At 43.5% G+C, this 14,325-nt stretch overlaps 1 protein-coding gene across 2 annotated transcripts; it reads right to left on the bottom strand.

Annotated features, from left to right (window-relative positions):
* Positions 1-2,059: 2,059 nt before the first annotated feature.
* Positions 2,060-14,208, bottom strand: GPN3 (GPN-loop GTPase 3). 2 transcript variants are annotated; one of them, XM_026514865.4, is made up of 9 exons: positions 14,023-14,164; positions 13,311-13,383; positions 11,689-11,797; positions 6,485-6,652; positions 5,054-5,178; positions 4,077-4,192; positions 3,854-3,950; positions 3,220-3,348; positions 2,060-2,663 (listed from the first exon to the last, which is right to left on the bottom strand). In XM_026514865.4, exons 1-9 carry the CDS (start codon positions 14,058-14,060, stop codon positions 2,601-2,603), a joined length of 918 nt encoding a protein of 305 aa, XP_026370650.1. In that variant the 5' UTR covers positions 14,061-14,164; the 3' UTR covers positions 2,060-2,600. The 2 variants fall into 2 exon arrangements, with proteins under 2 accessions (XP_026370650.1, XP_026370651.1); XM_026514866.4 differs by lacking the exon at positions 13,311-13,383 and having other exon boundaries at positions 14,023-14,208.
* Between the last annotated feature and the right edge of the window lie 117 nt (positions 14,209-14,325).

Raw genomic sequence — 14,325 nt, 5'->3', positions numbered from 1 at the left:
CGAAGAGTGGTGGGCAGCAAAGCAAAGTTTCTTGAGCAGGAGTACAAAGCTCCTGGAGAGGGAGGGGGACGCGAGTGGGTTGCCCTCAGAGTTTCTAAGTTTAGGGGATTTTATGAGCTCTTTTGTGTCTATCCACCTATTAGGTTAGTGTCCACGTGCTGACAGGTCTTTTTTTTTTTTTTTTTTTTGCTGACATCTGGGGCTTATGTCTTACTTGCCTCTTGCCTGTGATATTGACAAATGCTTTGTGATTGTCTTATTTTAGGACGTTTTGCAGAAGTCATTTCTGCAAAGGCTGCAAAGCAGAATGTTGGTGCAGTCCCGTCTAAGCTGCAAAGAGGATGCCAGTCTTGTTTTATTTTAGTTGTCCTGACCTGATATTTTCTTGTTGGGGACCCTGGCCCTGACTACCTAACTGTCCAACTAACTCCTAACATTATCTCTGGCGAGGCACCCACCTACCTGACAGAATCTTCTAAGTTTATATGGAGGCCTTAACTGGGTTCAGTCACATCCAATGGTCTCAACACCTTATTCTCTCCAGACTGTGTCCTTGGAACATCTCCCACAGTGAAGGGTGAGAGGGGTGAAGAACCTCCCATTGCCTGGGCCCAGTTCAAGGGTCAACCAGTGGTCACATCCTCTTGATTATCTTCTCCAACATCACCTTCCTTCAGTGCTAAGTTCATTGCTGCCTCAGACTATTTCTCCCGTCCGTCCCTCAGACTGGAATACTCTGCTCCATGTTCCCACAAATGATTTCTCATTCAGGTTTCTGGCCAAATAGTACCATTCAGGAGCCTTATGAGCCCAAAGGAGTCCGTTAGTCACTCTCCGTTTCGTTACTGTTTTCGTTTCTTCCTATTCCTTATCAAGTCTTTCTTGTTTATGGTCTCAAGGGCCCTGCATGTCGGCTCCATGAGAGTAAGGCCTTGTCTGCTCTGAGTGCTCCCATTTTATCCTCAGTGCCTGGCACCCACCAGTAAATTTTTCCAAAGAATCATGTCAGGCTCTCTACCAAGATAATGAAATCCTTGAGGACTGGAATGGACATACTCATCTTTGAAACCTGTGTCCAGAGGGGAAGGAAATTCAATCTGGCCCTTCACTTCTTGCTCCAAGGCACATACTGGACTCTCCAGAAGCTGAACCAGGGAAGAAATGCTCAAGGAGCAAAGAGGGCAAATGAAATTGCCTCTCCTTTCTTCCATAACAATAAAATTTTTAAGAATTAGCAACACTGGGAGATCAGGGTGTTTTTACCCGCTCATACTCAGGGCCATAGGGAGAGACCCAAGTGGGACAGCACATTCCCATGATGCCCATTCACGTTCTCTCCTGATTGCCCCCCCCCCCAATAGCTCACACCAATGGACCATGATGCAAATACCTGACTTTTGCCCCTAGCCTAGGCCCCCAGACACAAGTTACCACTGATAGCTAATCATAGATAGCTATGGTTCCTCACACTTGGCACGTCTTTAGTTAAAATGGATCAAACGTGACACTGCAGGTGTACTCCTGCTATCTAGCCCAAGAATGATTAAAAATTCAACCTGAACTGTGGTTTCTGTAAGTGCTTAATTTGTATCAGCTGGATGATCCAGGGCCAAATGGCCAATGAAGCTTGGTCCGTTATGAGGACTAAATGAAAGAGATTACATAAAATGTTTCTTAGCATAAGGTCTGGCAGAACTCATTAAGTTTGATTCTGTTTTGCTTTAGCAGGGCCTGGCCCATGGTAGATGCTAGAGAAATATCTGTTGACTGACTAGCCACTTTGTAAGCTTTTACACCCAACGCTACTGAACTTAAAAACACTGAAAATAATTCAATGTGTACATTAAAAAGGAAAAAATCATGTCTTTTGCATTTTTGTGTGCATCTGTTATTATTCCAGGAAAGTATAAATTTTTAAATGCTCAGCGACTACAAACTGCATTTTTTAAGAAATCATGGACTATATTTTGACAGTTGGGCAAATTTATTCATTCAAAAATTTGCCCTGGCTGAATATTTCAAATTCTGACTGGAAAACAGGAGAGTAATGAAAGGTTAGCACTTTCTATTTCTTTTATTTATATACATACATATATATATTTTTTAAAACACTTTTCATTTTTTAATTACACAGATGATACATTTTCAGTGTTAAGAAAACTCAGACATACAGATAAGCAATAGTCTTAACTATATCCTTCCAGATTTTTTTCCTTTGGACACAGATGTGTATGTTTTGTTACAATAATTCCTGCCTCTTCAAAAAACCTTCTTAAATAATAAAAATCAAATAGTAAAAATAAAGGTAGACTGGGTCCTAACTGTACCACAGATGCTCATTTATACTATATACAAGTCTGTGCACTGATGTCAATTTCAACATTTAAAATCTTAAATTGATGCTGTTAAAATAATACTAAAAGATTCCACTTGAAATGCCAGCCATTTCAGAATAACTAGAACTTGATTCAGGCATGCTGCTGATAAAGAGCCAAGTATTGCATTTTTCATTAAAATAAGTAGCCTTCTAGTATTGTTGCATCCTTTGAAGAGAAGAATGTCTTGCTGCTTTGGCATATATAGTTACTCTGATAAATTCTTCACTCACTCTGGTGTCCTTGAAAATATTCATCAAACATAGAAGAAGATTCATCTTCATGTTCCTGACACAAAGGAAACACAAAACAGAAAATATTCATTTCCCCCAAGTGAGACCTAGTATGTGCTTACCTATTTTTCAGGCCATGCTCTACCAGGAGATGATGCCCAGCTGCATTTTAGGTGTCTTTTATAGCAGCAAAAGGCATGACTGATAGGATTTTTCCAGCTAAATTAAAGTACTTATATCTCACTGGAAGCATTTTTTACTTGAGTTTACGGTTGCTGACTCTCGGCTCATTTGCTGAGATAGTGGCCTACGACAACTACCATCAGGCTTCCTACTGACAAATGTGAGGGCGGCCCAAGTTCAACTGAATTTTATCTCCTCTTTGCACACCCCCCCAAGCCCTGAGGACAAAGAAACCTGGTAACAGTGCCTCAATAACAGGGAGAGTAAAACTGATACACCTTGTTGAGCACAGATGTCAATTTCAGATGTCCCCTTGACAAGCCCAGTTTACTGCTGCTGCTAAGACAATCTGAGGAGTTGCTGGGCTTATGGAAGGGCCAGTGAGTGCTGGCAAACATGGTTACCAAAAGCCAGTGATCAAAAATTACCTTTGGTTCTTTGAATTCTAAGTCTTCTCCATACTGAATGGCAAAATCAATATGCTGTAACACAATGTTCATGCTTTCTTCATCTGACTGATCGTAAGGCAAAAATCGAACCATGCTGTAGTCATCAATCTACAAGTTGAGAATTTCATAAAGGGTCATTCTGAAGCTGTACAAAATACTTAATTTTCAATTTACATTTTAAGTTTATAACCAGTTATACTTCTGATTAAAAACATTCGATGTGTGGAAGGAGCGGGGAGGAGGGAGCCTGAACAAAAGCAAATCATCGATTTTTCTGACCTCTGACCTCCCAGAACACTCATTAACTTATTACTTAACTAGACACTTACTGTTTCATAGATATTTATCTGAATTCAACAACCATCAGAAATTTCAGAAGGGTACAGTTCTGAACTCCCCAAATGGTTTGGAATAATAGACAAGTCAGTTACCTTATCAGCTACCACCAATAACTACTTCTAAATTAAACTACTGACTGGCCAGCCCACAGCCTGCCCCACCCGCCTCCCCTTTCCAAGGTAATAGGATTGGAGTGTGCTTTCCGTAACGGTGGCCACTGCCTGGCTACAGGTAAACAGATGACCAGGTCATTTAAAAAACATGAAAAACTTACCAGTCCACATATAGCTTTAGTCAATTTTTTGAATTTTTTGCTTCTTAAGTCACTTGCAGAATCATCTAATAAAGAATACATGTCTGGGTCTAGAAACCTTCGAAAGTGAAAAAGAAGACTGATGAATGAAAGGAAGAATAAATCAGGAAACCAGACTTGTAGACTAATAAAACCTCACATCTCTGCAATTAAGATCTGATGATAATGGAAGAAGTGAACTCACTTTTCAATTTCCTTTTTAGCTTTCTTGCTCAGCAGATCCATTTTTGTCATGATGTTAACTTGTGGAATTTCTAGAGAGATCATAGCACTCAGAGCTGCCAAGATGCCAGAAATAAACTGAAGGAGGGAACAGAAAAGAGAAGATGGAACTGTTGCCAACAAAAATCGCTGTCTCCACAGAAAAGAGAAGCTTTTGCTCCTTACAGGAACAAAACTGGCCCAAGTAAAAGAAATGTTCCTAACGAAAAGACAGTCCACTAATCAGACAGTTGACCCTTGGCTTCCAAAGGTGAGAATAAGGAGGGAAGAGGTAGATTTAATTTGCAGTGATCATGGGGCACCGGACTGGCTCAGTTGGCAGAGCATGTGACTCTTGATCTCTGGGTTGTAAGTTTGAGCCCCATGCTGGGTGTAGAAATTACTAAAAATAAAATCTTTTAATGGGGGGTGGGAGAAGCGCCTGGCTGGTTCAGTTGGTTAAGTGTCCAACTCTTGATTTCAGCTCAGGTCATGATCTCAGAGTTGTGGGATGGAGCCCCACATTGGGCTCCACGCTGGGCTTAAGATTCTCTCTCTCCCCTTCCCTCTGCCTCTCCCCTCACTCGAAAAAAAAAAAAATTAGTGATCACAAATCTCAATTTAGATGGTATCTTTTCCCACTGAATATTCCTTAAGGGCGATTAATGGGAAATATAGTTCATAAACTAGACAAAAGGCTCTCAGAGAATTAAAAATACTTATAAAATATGCATCTGCCTCATTTTTCTTGGTAAGTAGTTTCCCCAAATCTATATGATATCATAACATCATTTTTGAGTTAAAAATATGTCATTACAATAAATGAGTAAGAAAGGATACTAAATTATTCTGGAATATAGTTTCTGAAATATCCAGAGTGCTGAAATCACAGATTCCTTAAAGGAGACTGTCATCTGCTTGTACCCCCAACTAAAAAAATCGAAAGACTGATCTTCAAACCTTGAACGACTCCACCATGAACTGGGAATCAACGAGAAAAACTCCACAGACTCGGAACTCCCACTGTTCCAGCTGTTGGACCAGCTGTTTCATCACGGGCAGGTGCGTATACAACTCAATCTGACCTACACGAAGAACATGACAAGACTAATACAAACAGGAAATATGTAGTCATCAAACTACACGGAAAAAAAAATTTCCCATAAGATGGTTAAAAAGGGAGTGAAAAGCAAGTGCCACAACGGTGTGTGTTTTTGGGAATACTCATCAAGCTGCATGGTTCGGATGTACGTGCTTTTCTGTGGGTTCAATTAAAAACAAGGGGAAATACCCTCTCTCTTTCTAAAAAAAGGGCAGGGGGCGCCTGGGTGGTTAAGTCGGTTAAGTGTTCAACTCTTGATTTTGGCTCAGGTCTTGATCTCAGGGTTGTGAGATCGAGCCCCACGTTGGGCTCCACACTAGGAATGGAGCCTGCTGAAGATTCTCTCTCTCCCCCCCCCAATCCTTGTGCACACATGCTCTCTCCCTAAAAATACAAAAATAAAAAATAAAGTAAAGGGGCGCCTGGGTGGCTCAGTCGTTAAGCGTCTGCCTTTGGCTCAGGGCGTGATCCCAGGGTCCTGGGATCGAGCCCCACATCAGGCTCCTCTGCTGGGAGCCTGCTTCTTCCTCTCTCACTCCCCCTGCTTGTGTTCTCTCTCTTGCTGACTGTCTCTCTCTCTGTCAAATAAATAAAATCTTTAAAAAAATAAAGTAAAATAAAATAAAATAAAATAAAATAAAATAAAATAAAATAAAAGCAAGGGAAAATAAAGTGAGAGCCACAAATGATCAGAGCTAGGTTAGCCTCAAGTCCAAAACCCATGATCTGGCTTAAGAAGTTGTGCTATCTATTCCCCGCCAGCCTCACCTTATGACATTTCCCTGGGTTTTCAGTACTCCAGCCCCCCTACCCTTCTTGGTACCCCAAATCCACCTCACTCCTTCCTGCCTCAAGGTTTCTGGAATGCTGTGCCTCTGCCTGGACCATAGCCTCCCTCACCTTCACCCCCCAGCCCAGCTTACGGACCACTTGATCAGAAGCCTCCCAATCTTATTGCTATGCGATGGTCTGTGCGACTCCTGCGGAGCACCTGTCACAAATTAATGTTAAATGATAATCCAGGTGACTCTGTTCATTCTGTCTAGCACTCCCACTTGACTGTGAGCTCCATGAGGGCAAAGACTATGGCTGCCGGGGTCTCTATGGTATTCCCACCATACAAACTAAGCACTCAGTAAATTCAATGAACGAGTTAGAGCCAATAAACAAGAGCTTTGTGCCTCACTGCACTATAGCTAAAAGCCAGGAAGGCTCAGTCCACTTTCTCTCACTGGGGACAGAATTAGCACAATTTCCAGGAAAATGTCACATTCAAATTGTTGACTTACCTGGACAGTCAAAAAGGATATAGTCGTCCTCCACGTGGCCAAGACAGTTCTCTAGCCAGTCAAAATTATTGGCGAAGTACTCCATGCAAAACACCAATCCTCCATTGGGACCAAACCGCAGAGAGTCATCCTCCATGACATCATCCACCTCAATCAGTTCCCGGATGTCTGCAAAGATAGGGCTCAGAATATAAGAATGTCCATTCAAAAATTGTAATCCTTGTTAGCAACAGTTAACAGTTATATAAAAACTCACATGCGTAAAGCTATTTCTGTACATGATTATTCACTATAGCAGTGTTCGTGGGAACCAGTTAAATTACCGTACAGCCAGACAACAGAATCCTACATAGCCATTAAAAGGAGAAGTTCTTTAAATATGGATGTGATATAATCCGCCAAGTATACTTTTTAAAATTAATTAATTAACTGAGAAAGAGCGTGTGCGTGCACACACATGCGGGAAGGGCAGCAGGAGAGGCAGCGAATCTAAAGCAGACTCCGCACTGAGCATGGAGCCCGACCCAGGATTCGAGCTCACGACCCTGAGATCATGACCTGAGCTAAAGCCAAGAGTCAGATGCTTAACTGACTGAGCCACCCAGGTACCCCATCCCAGGTACACTTTTAAGTGAAAAATGCGAGGTGCAAAACTCTGTGTAAAAATGCCATCATTGTGTTAACAACAACAACAACAAGACAAAAATGCACTACACATATATAATAATACATATATCTGATTTTATATCCATAGCCTCTCTATGGAAAGACACCCTAGAAACTGGCAACACTGCCTGCCTCCAGGGAGGGGAACCAATTACTGGGACACAGACCTGGGAGGGAGACATTTTACTGTATACTTACTCTTCTGTACCTTTTGCATTTTAAACCGAAGTCAATATATACTACCTATTCTAAAATGATTAAAACAAAATCAAACCAAAAAAACCAATTGCTGTTTTTTGTTTTTTTTTAAAGATTTTATTTATTTGTCAGAGAGGCAGAACACACGCGTGCACAAGCAGGGAGAGTGGAAGAGGCAGAGGGAGTAGCAGACTTCCCACTGAGCAGGGAGCCTGTGCCAGGTCCTGGGCTCGATCTCAGGACCCCGGGATCATGACCTGAGCTGAAGGCAGACGCTTAACCGACTGAGCCACCCAGGCGTCCCCTGGTGTTTCATAACATGACCTTGGGGAAGCTACTTAATCTCTCCACACCTTATTTATAAAATGGGGGACAAATCATATTCCTGGGGTACAAGGATGAAGATTCTATGAGGTAATGTAGCTAAATCACCTACAGCAGGGGCTTAAAAATTCTAGCATATTCATAGTTCTCCTCTACTACCAATTTTGGAAATCTGTATGTATTTATAACCTTCTCCCATAGGTTTTTTTATGTTTGTGCACAAACCTACAATCTGTCCACAGAGCACTGACTCACTCATAGCCACGTTTATGTGGATAATACCTTCCTATGCACTTCCTCTCTCTATCCAAGGGGTAAACACCTGACTAAGTTGGGTCAATGAAACTGGGTCTTCTAAAAGGATGACTCAAGGACACAAGTCAGTCATTAAGACATCTGGACCAGAAAGTGATGAGAAGCTGAAGTTGGTGGCACGTTGCTGGGCCCCCTGAAGCTGAGAAAGCTGGTCTGTAAGAGGGGGAAAAAGGCAGAGACAGAAAGAAAGCCAGCTTCGGTCTGTTAGTTTTTGTTTTGGGTTCTAGTCTCTCATTAAGCCTTGCTCTTGGGTTTTGTGAGAGATCCCCTGATTCCTTCTAAAAAACAAATCCTCCTTTTACATAAGATGGCTTCAGTGATTTCTGCTGGGTGCAACCAAATGATCCCAAAGATATGCAAAGCCTTTTTATTTTGTTTTGTTTTGTTTCTTGAGGGGCAGAGGAAAAGGAAGAGAGAGAAATCTTAAGCAGGCTCTACACCTGGTGCGGAGCCCAGCACGAGGCTCGATCTCACAGCCCTAAGATCATGACCTGACCCAAAATCCAGTTGGATGATTAACTGACTGAGCCACCCAGGCGCTCCTGCAATCCCTTTTCCTATGGAGGATGACTATTTCATACCTCCGCCTCTTCATTCAACCCCTGCCTCCCAACCCCATTTTTACCCACTTCCAGCCACTCTCATGTCCTGATGGCACACATGTCATCGCTTCTCGGGCTTTTGGCTAAGATCAAGTGTAGTATCTGACGGCACACGTGTCATTAACAGAAATCAGAAGCCAACAAAAGAGAATTTCCCATATTCCCACTACCAGTATTGCATGGTGTCTTCCACCCTGCCTTCCCTTTGGTTACAACAGAAGAAGCATCCCACTCCTGGGGCACCTGGCGGCTCAGATGGTGGAGCATGTGACTCTTGATCTTCAGGTTGTGAGTTCAAGCCCCATGCTGGGTATAGAGATTACTTAAAAATAAAATCTTAAAGCAAAAAGAAAAAAGCACCCCGCTCCTAGTGAAGGCAAAACTCCCCACGTGTTTGGGATCCCCCTCCCCCTTCTTGCTCTTGAAGTTATTCCCATTGTCTGGCATTTTCAGTTTCTCTTTGTCTACCGGATCTTTCTTTCTTTTTTTTTTTTTTTTTTAAAGATTTTATTTATTTATTCGACAGAGATAGAGACAGCCAGCGAGAGAGGGAACACAAGCAGGGGGAGTGGGAGAGGAAGAAGCAGGCTCCTAGCGGAGGAGCCTGATGTGGGGCTCGATCCCAGAGCACCAGGATCACGCCCTGAGCCGAAGGCAGACGCTTAACGACTGCGCCACCCAGGCGCCGCAGTCTACCGGATCTTTCTGTTCAGCAATCAAGTCCATTCCGGTTAGCATCTCCAATGTTAAAACACAACCTCCCTTGGCCCTCCTACCCTCTCCAGTTCTCACTCCACTTTTCTGCTCCTTTCATAGTGAAACTTCCTCGTCTCCTCTGCTGACACTGCATCACCTTCAGGCCACTCTTCCAATCACTCCACTGAAACTGCTGGGCACAGTCACCTCCATCTCCACGTCCCCCCATCTCACAGCCACTTCTCCGTCCTCATACAACTTCACAGCCGTACCTGACACACCATGCACACAAGCGTATTCTTCAAACAGTCTCTCCTGGCTTCTGTGATGGTACATTTTCCTGGCTTTCCTCCGATCTTACTGACGCCACCTCTAGGCCTCTGAAGATTAGACAACTTCAAGGCTTGGTCTTGGGTTCTCTTCTCTCACCACACTTCCCCCCCCCCCCACCCCAATGATCTCATCCAGTCCTGGAACTTTATGGTCTATACGCTGACTCGCAAATTTATACCTCCAAACCAGACCTTGTCCCTGAGTCCCAGACTATTGTATCCAGTTGGTTCCTTGATATCACTTCTTAGATATCTATCAGGTATTTCAAGCTTGGTTAAGTGCAAAGAGAACTGCCCCAAACCTAAACGGATTTGCCTTCCTTCCCAATAAATGGTATCACATGCTCTCTTCAGCAATTCAAGCAGTTCAAGTCAGATATCTAAGAGTCACCCTTGATGAGTCCTCCCTTTCGTATACCCTTCTGGTTCACTCTCCCACAAAGTGCTGCTAATTCTACTTGCAAAGTAGATACTGAATCCATCTGCTTCTTTATATCTCCACCATGACCACCTAGTCCAAGCCGCTTAGACATCTGTAATAGCCATCCTACTCGTCCCTGCTTCTACTCTTGACCCCCTTGAGTCCATTTTTCATCTGAGAGCCAGTTATCTTTAAAAATGTATATCAGATATCAATCCTCTCCCCTGCTTTAAACCTTCCAATGGCATTCCACTGCTGACAGATGCTGCAGATTGAATGTGTCTCCTCAAAATTCCTATGTTGAAAACCTAATGCCCAAGGTGATAATATTAGGAGGTGGGGCCTTTGGGAGGCAATGAGATCATGAGAGTGGTACCTCATGAATGGGATTAGTGCTTTAACAAAAGAGGCCCCAGAGATATCCCCTGCCCCTCCCCTCATGTGTGGACACAGTGGGGAGTTGGCAGTCTGCCACCTAGAAGAGGACCTTCACCAGAACCCGACGATGCTGGCACCCCGATCTTGGGCTTCCAACCCCCAGAACCATGAAAAATACATTTCTGTTTATAAGCTGCCCTGTCTGTGGTATTTTGTTAAGGAAGCTCAAATGGACCAAGAAAACAGGATAGAACCCAACTTCTCATGTCCTACTAGCACCTACAACTTCTTTCCTTCACTCCTTATGCTCCAGCTCATCGACATCTTTGTTTTTTCTGAAATATACCAAACCCCTTCCTATCTCTAGGCTATTTATTGACCTGATGTTCCCTCATCTTGGAAGGCCTCTCCCCAGCTTGGTGAGAACAGAATTATCTTTGGGTCTGGGCCCAAATCTCCCCTCCTGAGACTTCTTCCGAACCACCCTTCCTAAAGCAAGTTATTCCTTCTCATCAGCCTATTTGCAAAGTTCTTATCACAATCTGCAATGTTTATCATTTTGCTCATCTCCCTGCTAAAAGGTTCATGAAGGCAAGGACGTCAGCCTTGTTCTCTGCTAGAACCCTGGTGTATGGCATAAAGTGGGTGTTCAAAAGACATCTGAATGAATAAATTAAATGAATTTTATTTGGGGGCACCGGGGTGCTCAGTTGGTTAAGCATCTAACTCTTGAATTTGGCTCAGGACATGACTGTGAGACCAAGAACGGCCTGGGCTCCACACTGGGTGTGGGAGTCTGCTTAAGATTTTTTCTCTCCCTCTCCCTCAGCCCCTCCCCTGCCTCTCTCCCCCTCTAAAAAAATTATAAATAAATAAATAAATAAATAAATAAATAAATATATTTTTTTAGAGAGAGAGAGCAGGAGGAGCCCCTAAAAGAATTTTAAAAAACAAAACAGTTACACTGCTCACTTATACCATGATCTGCAGTAAACCCGATTCACCACAGCAGAACTAAGCATGAAGGGGACAGAAGGGAAGTGTGATGGAGGAGACTACTCACTTAATACCTAAACTAAAGACCAAGAAAGATACATGTCACTATGAGTGGATGTCACCAAATGACATTCAGCCTCATGTTGTTCACCATGAAATAGGGGCGCAGACTGTAATAATTGAGTTTTCAGCTTCTGTGCCAAGCAGCCAGCACTCATGGCCTCTCCACCCCCTTATTTTTCCTGAAGGAGAGGGAAAGCTCTGCTCAGGACTCACCAGCCATCACGGAGTAGTTGAAGTGTTCTGCTGCAGGATCCAGGTTCACAACTTGGACAGACCGATTGAGGGCTTCACAGTGCTGGACCATGGTGGCACAGTAGGTGCTCTGTAATGTCACAAGGCACAAGGGGGTCAAAGCAACAGGCAGTGTAGTGCTACCCCCTGCACCCCCAGAAGGACACCCTATATCACTTGGTCAGTATCCACTAAGGCCAAAACCATGCCTTCACTGACCAAGAAGCTGAATGAAAACAGGAAAGTTACCGGACTGGGAGTCAGGACATCTGACTGGGCTGCATGCAGGTCTAGACCTGGCTGGGATTCGTGGGTAACTTTAGCGAAAGTGCTTCTCTACTTTGCCCCTCAGTTTCCTCTTTCTTTCTTTTTTTTGTTTAAAGATTTTATTTTTAAGTAATCTCTACACCCAATGTGGGTCTCAAGCTTAACCCCAAGATCAAGAGTTGCATGTGCCACCAAATGAACCAGCCAGGCACCCCACCAAGTTTTCTTGTCTCTAATTGGGATGGCCTCCACGATCACTAAGGCTCCTTGCTGCTCTAACATGCGGCAAGCGGAATTTAAAGGGAAGACTTCTGATCATACCATGCGGCACCTAACACCCTATGTCTCCACCAAGATGATTACAGTCCAAACAAAGCTTTAAGTAGGGTAGTCATGGATGTTTCGGGTGGGGTGGAGGTATGTTTGAGCCAAGGAATATGAATGTGCTTGCTGAGCCAGGGAGAGAATTTCAAAATGAGAGCACACAAAGGTCAATAAATAGTCTAGAGATGGGCTATCAGTTTGCACTTTAGTTTAGAGAATTCCTTATCCCCCATGTAGTCCTTAACATACTATGTTAAAGTCTCTAGGCTACTTGTCTGTCTTTTCCACTTTCTATTTAAAGGCAGGGATGCCTTTTACTCAGTTTTATAAGCCTAGGGACTAGCACAGTACCTAGTACATAATAAATGCTTGATAATTATTTCTAATTCACTTAATATGTTTGATATAAACTCTACAAGAGCAGAGATTTGTGTGCATGTGTGTATGTGTTTTGTTCATTACACAATCTCCAGGGCCCAGAACAGTGCCTAGCACAGAGAACACACTCAGTGAGTACTTCAAACAGTAGGCATCAAAAATCTGTAGGAAGGTACTTGTCTAACACAATCAGTCTGAAAATTCATCTGGAATATAGAAAATAACTTCTATCATGCTCAGTGACTTTTCACATACTATTATCTCTGCCAAAGAGGAGGCCCTCTCCGTGCATCACACTGTATTTTAATTGGCAAGGCATCTATCAGTCTTCCCAAATAGACTATAGACTCTGGGTAGGCAAGGGCTGGATTACAGTCACATGCTGATCTCCTACACCCAGAATAGGTCAAGCTTTAGAACAATGTGCTCAAGACTGAAGCCAGACAACACCTCCACAGACTCCAGTGCTTCTCACGCTCCTGTTATTTGACTAATACCTTCACCCATTTCTGTATTTGAATGCCTCTCCTATTATTCCGCGCATACTTATTTACAAGAAAAAAATTATACCTCTATTGTAAATAGAAAACCAGTTATATTTATCATAACGTGAAGGTAATTATAAAATTAAATACCCTTAAAGCTCTTTTTGTTCCAGCGAAAGATAAATGTCTGTCAAAAGCTCTAAGATCTGATCTCTGAAGAGATCTGGGGATTAAAAAAGTATTAAAGATATACAAGCATCAAACTGACAATTTCACTTCAATGCAAACCGAAAGAGGATTGAAAAGGGAGTAACTTTCTCAATATATGATTCAATGTTCATTAAGGTTAGGCCCTCCTAATGTACCTCCTAAAATCGCCTCTATGTACCAGAAGTCCACGTTTCAAGGTCTAAGAAACAGTGATTTAATGAGACCTCATTTGAACTTTCTACGAGCGAGACAGGGCCGGATTCTGGAATTACACAAAAGTGGATTCAAATTCCAGCCTTCACTTAGCAGCTGTGGGATCCTGGGCAAAGAACTTAACCTTTCTGTGTCTCATTTTCTGTAAAATTCCCATCTGCAAAAATGAGAAAAACAGGACTTATCTCACAGCGTTGTTCTGGAAATAAATTAGGAGTTCAAACGCAATATCTGGAGCATAAGTATAATATAAACGTTAGCACCATCGTTAGTTACTCCACTTTCAAAACCCCAACAAAGAGCACTGAAGCCCAGACTGCAGAAGCGAGCTGCCCAAGGGTCCCCAGTGCACGCACCCGCCGGTCCCCCCATCAAGACCAGCACGTCTCTGCCTCCCACGAGCTCCGACTTTTCTCCTCTTCTCCCGCCAAATCCTCACCTTCCCGCTGCCTGCCGGGCCCATGACCAGCTGCGCATACCGAGGCATGTCGGCGCTCCCGGTAGCGGGTGCTGCCCGCGGCACGGCGGAATCCGACCGCCCCGCTCCCTTCAGCCTTCGCGCGGCGCTCACTGAGTTCCGGGAACACCACGTGCGAACCAATCGCAATCCAAAATCCTTTTGTGCCTTCTGTTCTAGTACATCCCAGACTACGGAGCGTCCCGCAGGTCAAATTTCGTGTGAAACGCGTTCTCAGGAAACTTCGACGGAGGTGGGAGGACGGGAGAGAGGCGGGGCGTGGAG

This window comes from Ursus arctos, unplaced genomic scaffold (assembly GCF_023065955.2).
Source record: "Ursus arctos isolate Adak ecotype North America unplaced genomic scaffold, UrsArc2.0 scaffold_34, whole genome shotgun sequence".
Taxonomy (NCBI): Eukaryota; Metazoa; Chordata; class Mammalia; order Carnivora; family Ursidae; genus Ursus; species Ursus arctos.
The sequence above is the reverse complement of the archived record's forward strand: the minus strand, read 5'-3'. Positions and strand labels throughout refer to the sequence as shown.

Excerpts from the sequence above, each read along its gene's own strand:
- GPN3 (XM_026514865.4), bottom strand. The coding sequence starts at position 14,060 with ATGCGCAGCTGGTCATGGGCCCGGCAGGCAGCGGGAAG. Across the intron at positions 11,798-13,310 it reads GAACAAAAAGAGCTTTAAGG|AGCACCTACTGTGCCACCAT; the intron begins GTATTTAATTTT and ends GTGACATTACAG. Across the intron at positions 2,664-3,219 it reads TAGAATTCAAAGAACCAAAG|GAACATGAAGATGAATCTTC; the intron begins GTAATTTTTGAT and ends CCTTTGTGTCAG.